We start from the raw sequence: 10,410 nt of genomic DNA, 5'->3' as shown, positions 1-10,410 counted from the left end.
AGTGCACCGGCTGCTAATGCGTCACGTAAAGTCTACTATTTTAAAATATGCTACATTAATTTTTCAAATCTAGCCTACATATTTAACTTAATGTCCAAGCTACAACTAAGTAAAGTGGTTTAGCAGAATTTGTATAGGAACCTTTCATTATGTCCTTTGAATTGTGAACACTATATAAGACTGAAATAGTTTGGATAATTAGGTATTTAAAATACTGTGATAAATTAAATGTATTTCACACTCTAATTATTTCAGTTTTTATAAATATATATATTTATATTATTTCAGCAGGACAAAATATCAAAGAAAAGGCTGCCATGGTTATCTTAAATGTCAGTTTCCCCCAAAATATCTCTGTTGTGCATCCTGAGTACTTCTTAATCAGTGGACTATCAGGTATACCATTCAGCAACTATTACTATATATTCCTGTTTTTCATTTATATTAATGCTGTAATTGGGAACTCTATAGTCCTTCTCATTATAGCTCTTGACCGGAGCCTGCACAGTCCAAAGTACATTGGTGTGTTTAATTTGGCCTTGGCTGATATTGGTGAAACTAATGCACTGATTCCTAACATGATGAAGACTTTTCTGTTTGACTCTCAGTACATCTCTTACAATGCTTGTTTGGCAAACATGTTTTTTGTTTACCTCTTTAATACAATACAGTGTGTCACTCTTGTTGTCTTGGCATTTGATCGCTTTATTGCTATTTGCTTGCCACTAAGATATCACGCCATTGTAAATAATGCTGTCATGTGTTCAGTTTTCTCAGTATGCTGGATTCTTAGCGCTTTTCTGGTGGCCATCACGGTGTCTATGATCACCCGACTTTCATTCTGCAAGTCCAATAAGATACAGAGTTATTTTTGTGACCATGGTCCCTTGCATAGGATGGCATGTAATGACAATAGCATAAGTTCATTTTTGGCAAATCTCAACACAGCTGTCTACTTTGCTGCTCCGCTGACAATATTCCTGTCTTACCTTTGCATTTGTTTTGCCTTAAGTAAAATTACAACGTGGGAGGGGCGTATTAAGGCCCTAAAGACATGTGTTTCTCACCTGTTGTTAGTTGGAGTGTGTTTCATTCCCATAATCTGCACATACATTGCTGCAGTCATGCTTTCTTTGTCTCCCAATGTGAGAATCATAAGCACGTCTCTGGCATATGCTGTTCCACCAATGCTAAATCCCATCATTTATGTTTTAAACACAGCTGAAGTTAAGAACTTTATCCAGACAGTAATTAAAAAGAAGTCTGCATCCATTGCCCACAGCGTTTCAGATTGATTGCAAAATGTTTGTGCATCTTCTCAAAGAAGTTTTTCATTGTGTTTTTTATTTCATGTATTCATATGTATTCATCCTGAAGCTAGATACAGCAAAACTTGATTAAATTAAAGAGGAAAAAATTATATCTGCAAGGAGGCCATGTCTTGTTTTTATCATGCTGATTTGCCAAGTATGATTATCATTACTTTTGCTTTCACATGTATGTGTGCTATTACTGTCCATGCTGTATTTTTCTGTCACACTAAAACAAATGAACAACCTATTACTGCATAAAGCTTCTACACTTAGTTTTTCATATGGAATAATCAAGTTTCTTGTTTTAAAAGTTATTGTCAATCATCCATTTTTCTGCAAAGTACTGGAAATTTAATATGTTTTAAAGACGTTTTTGTTGTACTAATAAGCATCTATGCTAGCATCTTTTGACTTCTTTGCAGTTCAACATTAAATGTAACACCATTTTTTTGTCATAAATTATAGCCTAAACCTGGCATCATTAAGCAATCTATGAAGTGTTTTCAGATCTTTATTTCAGTAGATGACTACTTTTTGTTTTCTCCCTTGGATTAAACATGCCTGCTTCTAAATTATAAATAGCCTAAATAGCTTTTAATAAAATGTAATGAATAAATATGAATGCAGTAAAAGTGAAAAAAAAAAAGAAAGAAAAAAAAGTAATTTGAAATAAATAAAAAAAAGTACATAAGTACAATTTAAAATAAGTGTTTTCTATTTTAATATATTTTAAAATGTAATCCATTCCTTTTATGGTAAAGTTGAATTTTCAGCATCAGTACTCCAGTTTTCAGTGTCACATGATCCTTCAGAAATCATTCTAATATGCTGGATTTGATCACTACTTTTTGTTTTCTCCCTAAGATTAAACACGCCTGTTTCTAATTTATAAATAGCTTTTGATAAAATGTAATGAATAAACATGAATACAGTCAAGGTTTAAAAAAAAATGTAATTTAAAATAAAAAATATATAATGCTACAATAATTTCCAGCATTTAAGCATAAAGTTTTAAATTTAAAAAGTTTTAAGATAACAGGTAAATAATAAACAGAAATGTGTGTCCAAAATTTTACCTGATAATGTAGTGTAAAAGCCATGTCTCAATTTTTTTTTGAAAAAAAAAAAAAAAAAAAAACACAAAGGTGTGTATCTATTCCATGATGGAAAAACTCCCATTGGAACAAAAGTAAAATGAAAGTGGACCTGAGGTCTGGAGACTCTCTTAATAAATTCTCCATAGAGATTATTTAGAGTTCTCCAGATCAAATCCCTAAGCATCATTCTGCTAATGATTTAATACAATTACATTCCCCATGCTTGTTTTTATAGTGCATTTTTAACAATATTAATGAAAATATTAACTATAGAGGGTAATTTGCTGAAACTCTAATGTGTTTTTATGGTGGTTCAATAATGTAAACGTTAAAAAAAAATCTTGAGTATATATAAAAATACTTAATTTCTTGCTTCCTCTTTGTTTATTATTTATTGTGAACAACTGAATGTTTTTGCTGTAAAAAGCAGGGGAATGAGTGAATGGCATAAGCTGCCACTAAAGAAGGTACTGTGGCACAATAACACACAGATGAGTATTGTTTCTTAACTTATGAGCTTTTTGTGGTTGAAGGCATAAAGAAACACAACCTTTCAGTATTCTCTAAGCATAGGGCACATCATCACAGCATTGAACTTTGAACTTTTTGGAAGTGTTCTCCCACAAACACACACACAATCCAATCAATTGAGTTTCTATTTGAGGTAAAATTGCCAAACAAACATGAATCCTGTTGCTATGGGACCACAGCAAACTATATGCACATATACAGTATAAGAGAGGCATTTATGCCACCCAGATCTGACATTTGCATGCTGAAAGAATGACAGAATATGTGTTTTTAAGCAAGTGACAGACTGAAAAAAAAAGCAAATCTGAAGAGAAGCCATACTCCTTTGTGTGATTGAAGAGTAAAGAAAAGAAATTATGGTGAATATTAGCCTATTTATTAGATGCCAAGTAATTAGTTCAAGAGAATATGTCAGAGAATGAATTTTTTTTTTTTTTTTTTTTTTTTTGAAGATTTGGTTGACTACTAACATTGTTTTATTATTATTATTATCATCATAGTCATTATTATTGTAAAGATTTGCAAAAGACCATGTCCTCTCAAAATGTTTCAATAAAAAACATTTCTGAGTTTGTAATTTCAGGATTTGACACTGTAGAGCACAAACTGCCAATTGGAGTTGTTTTACTGGTGGTCTATGTGCTTGCAATGCTTGCTAACACTGCAAACATATGTTTTGTTGCCTTAGACAAGCGTTTACACCAGGCCATGTACATTTTCCTATGCAATTTGTCTTTAGTGGACATGTTGTATAGCAGCAGTACCTATCCAAGTATGATCAGCAACCTTCTTGTTGGTTATAAAGCCATATCTTATATCCCTTGTGTTCTTCAGATGTGTGGTTTTCATTTAGGTGTAGTAATGGAGATGTTTGCTATCGCTGTAATGGCACTGGATCGTTTGATTGCCATAACCAATCCTTTACGTTACCACTCCATTTTAAACACCACCCGTACTGTTGTAATTTCTGTTTTGCTGTGGATGGTGGCTATGTTACGCTCATAGACACACTTCAGAAGTCAATCGATCACCCGTTTATTCGTGTACAACATAAACATAGCTTTTCTCCCGCCTAGCGCTCAAACAACAACTACACCTGAACTTCCTGAATACTTCATAATAAGAGTCCCTTATTTTCCGGTAAACATTCATGTGTAATCTTAAACAATATACAGCACTGAGGTATAAATGTGTATGAACATATTTTTTGATGTCTTAAACTTAACAAACTCACTCTCTTTAAAAAATAAAAAATAAATAAAATCTCTTTCAATTGAACATGCCAACAGAACATATTGAACAACAACATCCTTGAACAAAAATATGATCTAGTACATTTCAACAAGCTCTCGTGTGCAACTCAAAGACAGACTTTGTTTTAATTCAGTTTCCACTGTCCTTCACTCATTGCCTTAAGTAACTGATAAGTTGATGCCCCCTTTTTTGTAAGGCAGTCCGCAAGTTGTTCTCTTGTGTTGTACCACAGTACTCGTTCAACTCTCTGTGTCTGGACAAGTTCTTTAATACTACTTATCTCCAGCCGGAGTCTTTTCTCAGAGACTGACTTTGTGGACTTAATTGCATCAGCAAGTGAATGATTGTCTATGACACAGATTATTGGTGGCGCATGTTCAACATCACCAGTAGTTAATTCTGAGAAGAGTGTGGACAGGAAAATACTATTGTCAATTCCATCAGACATTGCCAATGTTTCACCAGCAAGTGTGCTCCGCACAATTCTCTTGACTCTCTTTGACTGCCAAGAAAGGGGAGAGAATTTTCCATTTTCTCCCATTAGAAGAATCAGATGCCCTCCTTGGGTGCCTCCATCTGAAAGATTTGCAAATGAGGCATCGCTGAACACAATCATCTTAAGAGCACTGTCTCTGCCCAAGTGATGGAAGCTTAGAATTACCTTCTTGGACTTAAGTTTGCACACTATCCTGTTTGCTTCGTGGATTGTCTGCACAGTTGCATTTTTTATGTTTGAAGCCAAATTGCTAGCATCAAATATGACATCTGGCCTGCTCTGCCTTGCTACCCAGAGAATCTGGCCTATTTTGGACCTGAGCTGATCCTTTTCCTCCTCGCAGAGAGATGAGTCTTGTTCCACAGCTCGTGAAGGATCCATATGTATGGGCTGCATGTGTTGAATGTAGTTTTCCTGGTGTATTTGTACTTTTCTGTCAACAGTTACAAAATCCATTCCCACATAACAGAAGTGATCATGTTCCTCACGTCCAACTTGGAAAACAGATCTGAGATGTGGTATTACAGTTGTGGAGAAACTTTGCGTGCCCCCCCATATGAAGTCGTCCACATGACAGGCAAGCACCCCAGTTACAGTGAAGTCCTGATCTAGCCAATAAAAAACAGCTGGATCAACCTTGGACATTTTTCCTCCTGCTTTCAGCACTATTTCTTTCACTCTGTTATACCAGTAAAGTGAAGCATCTGCTAGACCATACACACACTTTTTGAGCTTCCATAATTTTCCTTCACAGACTGCCTCAGGGGGAGGCCTGATGTAGATGTTGCGTGACAAACCTATTCCCTGCAGAAATGCAGATTTTATATCCATGGAATGAAGTGTCCACTGTCTTTGACAAATAACTGCCACAAGCAGTCGAAGAGACTCTGAAGCACATGTGGGTGAATCCTTTTGTAGCTCCGACACATCAAACTCCTCAAAACCTCTGGCCACTAATCGTGCTTTCGGTACTAGTCCAGTTAGTGTTTCCTTAAAAGTGCACACCCATCTGGTGGAGATGCACTTTTGTCCCTCATCTTGAACTTCCTCAAACACACGGTTATCTTTCCAACTCTTAATCTCTTCTTGTTTGGCTAGGTCAAAGGATAGATCTTTTGTTACCAATACATCCTCACTGACGTTTGTGGTATTAACATCAGTAACAGCGGGTTCTATTTGAAGACTCTCTAAACTTGATACGTCGACTGAATCTTTACTGCCTGCAACATTAGTGGGCCCAGTGAGCAGAAGATTATACCAGTTTTTGTATTTACCAGTAGCTTTGCCTGCACGCCCTAGTACTTTTGATGTATGCAAAGCCCCACTGTCTCGGTCTCTGTATTTTAGAACTTGCCCTGTTTTAAGGCGGACATCAGTTCCCTGCTCTGTATCACTTTGTGTCCTTATGTCGTCACATGTGGTTTGTGCAGCTACATTCTGCCCCATAGTGGATGCCCCTGTGTTCTCAATTTGCATTGAACTCTTCTGCATCTCGGTTACAGTTTCTATTCCCTCCGTGTTGTTGACAGCAGCTCCTGTCATCTCTTGTCTTTGCACACTGTTTGTGTTGATTTCAGCATCATCCTTATTGACATGTTGATCTCCGCTGTCTGTTTTTTCTTTTCTTAGTCTGAGGTAGTGTACTCTAATGCAGGTTCCTCCATGTCTGACAAACACCACCGCACCATCCTGGCCAATAACAACTCCTGGTCCTTTCCACTCTGGACAATCAACTCTCTTATAGTACACTTTATCACCTATTTTATATTTCTCATCTGTGTGACGTAGTTGTTTACGCAGTGCTCTCCGTATTCTTTCTGAGCATTCTGCTTCTGTGAAAGCCTTTCTTGACGCATGTAAAGCAGAGATGTGTTTTGCCACCCATTCACTTTTTGTGGTGCCCTCTAAAGCTGGGGGCTTGTCGGTTAATACTGAGGGCAGGTTGGGATTCTGTCCAAACACCAACTGATGAGGACTGTAGCCATGGACATTTTGCATGGTGTTCTTTGACATAAGAGCCCAGTCCAGTGCAGTATCCCAGTCACAGCCGTTACTTGTCTTCACCTTCATGATGATCTCTGTAAGTGTTTGGTTGTGTCGCTCTGTAAGTCCATTGCTCCACGGGCTGTATGCTGCTGTTGTCTTTATTTCTATGTTAAAATTTTCTGCCATGTCTCTAACCTCATCATTATTAAATTCTCCCCCATTGTCACTGAACAGTTTCTGAGGTGGACCATGTACACTTATCCATACATGAACAAAGTGTTTCACTATTTCAGAAGATTTCTTTGTGGTCAGTATGCTGCCTGCACTAAACCTTGTGAACTGGTCAATAATGTGGAGATACCACACACCTGGTTCAAGTTCATGCAGATCTACTGCAACAGTTTCATTGTACTGAGATGCCAGTGGTAGGCCGACAGCAGGCTTTGGTGTGGTCTTACTGTATCTTTGACATGTTTCACATTCACTCACAATTTTTTTTAGAATGACACTACATTCTGCATCTTTATTGCCTGAGCTAGCAAGAAGTTTCTGCAGTCTGTCAGCAGACGCATGACCAAATTGTCTGTGAAGCTTCATCAGGATTTTGTTTTTTTCTGCAGAGCTAAGTTTTTCTGAGATTGTCAGTATTTCCTCGTCACACTGACTTTGTACATTCTTTGGTTACATCTTTGGTTCCATTAGAGGGACATCTTCAGCAGCTACCAAGACACAGTCATCACTTTGAATGTTTTTTTTTTCATTGTTCATTATGTTTACACAGTAATGACCAGAGCTTGTAAAGTCAAGTTTTACAGGTTGACTGAACATTACAGCGCTGTCATTCTCCATATCCAGCACTGTCCCTGCTCTTTTCATGGATGCCTTGCTCAAAAGTAGTGGAATCTTTGCTGGGACTACTTCAGTTTCAATATGACACTTAGTTTGTCCAATCTTTGCAGGAATTCTCAACTTTCTGCTGGAATAGACCACTTTTCCATCACCAAACTTAAAGGGTCTATGACTGTGTGTTGCTGTCTTCCTCAGGTTCTTTTTTTTGTCTTGGCTTAGTTCATCAATGTAGCTATTTAGCCATTCCTGTCCACATACAGTCCGTGTACATGCAGTGTCTATTATTGCTGAGCCAAAACACTCTGTCATAAATATTTCTGCTTCAGTGGGTGACTCTTTTGTATACAGAGTAATGTTGCACTCCTCTACATCATCCGTTTTACAATCTTCTGTAAGTTTGACTTGCTCACCTCTGTGTGGACAATCCTTGGCCCAGTGGAACGTGCTTTGACAAACAGCGCAATTTGATCTGCGTCCATACCTGTCCAGAGGGTTAGTGCCAGGCAGTGGTGTCTTTTGCTGAATATTTTGCATCCATGGCTTGCTCCTCTGTCGCCTTTGTTCCGTTACATATGCGGTTTCCTGGTTAATCCCCACTGTAGAAGCAGACTTTCCTCCGAAAATCCTCTTCAGTGCTGATTTCATTGACGCAAAAGTCAAATCTGTACATGCTGTCGGAGCTAACTGTCTGTCTTTCACTTCTAAGCACGCAGTGTCCAGCAGTTTGAATGCTAATACTGCATCGGGAAGCTCCATCTTATATTTACGCATCCGTGAATACCGCTGTTCAAAATCGATTATATAGTCTGTCATGGAAACACCGCTATCTTTCATAATCCGATCAAAGCTCGTGTAAGCCTCATATGTTTGGTCCTTTTCTTCTTTGAGAAACAAATCATCGAGTTTTAGAAGTAAAGTGTTCATGCCAGTGTCCTTATTCAAATCATCTACCGGTATTTCCATCGCTGTTTCTCTCGCTCTTCCCGACAGCGCCAAAGCAACAGCAAGCGCCTGTTTCTTTTTTTCGAGTTCCGTAACCCTGGTCCAAATTGCGACTTCATTCTTCCAACTTTCATATGGTTTTCCTTCATCAAAGGTCGGCGGTACTCTGTAGTTGCTAACCATCCTCTGCTACCAATGTTACGCTCATAGACACACTTCAGAAGTCAATCGATCACCCGTTTATTCGTGTACAACATAAACATAGCTTTTCTCCCGCCTAGCGCTCAAACAACAACTACACCTGAACTTCCTGAATACTTCATAATAAGAGTCCCTTATTTTCCGGTAAACATTCATGTGTAATCTTAAACAATATCCAGCACTGAGGTATAAATGTGTATGAACATATTTTTTGATGTCTTAAACTTAACAGCTATTGCTATTTTGACCGTCATCCCGGCTACTGTTCTTCCTCTGCCCTTCTGCTCTTCCACTATCCAGTATATTTTTTGTAAGTATGCTTCTCTTGTGAGGGCCACCTGTGTGAATCCAAATCCTTATTTTAATATGATATCCACTGTGACTTTTGTACTGTTGTTTGGGACATTCGCATTCATCTGCCTGTCCTATTTAAGGATAGTGATCACTGTTATGAGAATGACTTCAAAGGCCGACAAGAAGAAAATGTTTCATATATGCTTTACTCACTTGATAGTGATAGTTTGTTTTTATGCTCCGATGTTCGTACGAATAGTCTTGACCCGGATTGGTGTGGTTTTAACAATAGGGGAACGTAATGGACTACTGCTAATGTCCATCATCTGCCCTTCTCTAGTAAATCCTTTCATATACTGTTTCAGAACCAAAGAAATCAGAAACAAAATTTTTAGAATTGTGTCAAAAGTTGCACCTGAATAAAGACTTGAAGCACAGACAGTTTGTGATCAGTGGATGATTTGTTCCTAGATGTTTCTTACTGTGATTTGATATGTAAGCAGTTTATTGTACCATTTAAAATGTTGGGGTCAGTAAGAACTTTTAATGTGTTTAAAAGAAAGCTATTTGATAAACAAATACAGTAAAAACAGAAATATTGTGAAATGTTATTACAATTTAATATATATATATTTTTAAATTAAAATGCAATTCATTACTTTGATGGTAAAGCTGAATTTTCAGCATCATTACTCCAGTCTTCAGTGTCACATGATCCTTCAGAAATCATTCTAATAACGTTTAATATTTTTGTGGAAACCATTATACTTTTTTTTTTTTTTTTCAGGATTCTTCGATGAATGGATAGCATTTATTTGAAATAAAAATCTTTTGTAATGTTATTGATCAAGTTACTGTTTTTTATTTGCTTTGGTACTATTTTCACAAGTAAGGTGTACATTTTAAAAACTCTTAGTACAAAAATCCAGATGGAGCACACTTGTAACACAGCTAGTCATTCTTTCAAAACCTGATCTTGTGTTTTCATTTAATTAAATTTAGTACTTTTAACAATCAGTTTATTCAACAGCAAACAATGCAAGATACATGTTTCAAATCACAATCAAAAGGTGTGATGAAGTATGACACAGCCATGATGTTCTGTGCTAGAACAGAGTTTGCTGGCAATACAGTAAATTATCTCACTGCCATGTGACTGAATCTATACTGAAGTTGCCCTTTATAAGGGGGACTTACAGTAATGTGGCAGTCTCTACCATGGCATACATGCATAAATACAGCATTTTACTAATGTTATTTGATGCTATCTTTCTCTCTTCTTCTGATGTATCACTGATCAATCTGATGTTATACAGTCACCTGTATACCCGTTTTCCCTTGTACTCTATCCTGCTCTAAGTTGACAAATTACAAATCTCTGTCACACAAACACACACACACACACACACACACACACACACACACACACACACACGTTAGGTTTCTT

At 37.1% G+C, this 10,410-nt stretch overlaps 2 protein-coding genes across 2 annotated transcripts; both read left to right on the top strand.

The window, feature by feature from the left end:
* Positions 1–317: 317 nt before the first annotated feature.
* On the top strand, positions 318–1,295 carry LOC137004179 (olfactory receptor 52E8-like). Its single transcript, XM_067364378.1, has one exon. The coding sequence runs from the start codon at positions 318–320 to the stop codon at positions 1,293–1,295; it is 978 nt and encodes a 325-aa protein (XP_067220479.1).
* Positions 1,296–3,472: 2,177 nt separating this feature from the next.
* On the top strand, positions 3,473–9,386 carry LOC137005399 (olfactory receptor-like protein OLF3). The gene is made up of 2 exons (XM_067366262.1): positions 3,473–3,922; positions 8,895–9,386. The coding sequence occupies exons 1-2, from the start codon at positions 3,473–3,475 to the stop codon at positions 9,384–9,386; spliced, it is 942 nt and encodes a 313-aa protein (XP_067222363.1).
* Positions 9,387–10,410: the final 1,024 nt, after the last annotated feature.

Source organism: Chanodichthys erythropterus, chromosome 17 (assembly GCF_024489055.1).
Source record: "Chanodichthys erythropterus isolate Z2021 chromosome 17, ASM2448905v1, whole genome shotgun sequence".
Lineage (NCBI taxonomy): Eukaryota > Metazoa > Chordata > Actinopteri > Cypriniformes > Xenocyprididae > Chanodichthys > Chanodichthys erythropterus.
This window is presented reverse-complemented; position numbering and strand designations above follow the sequence as displayed.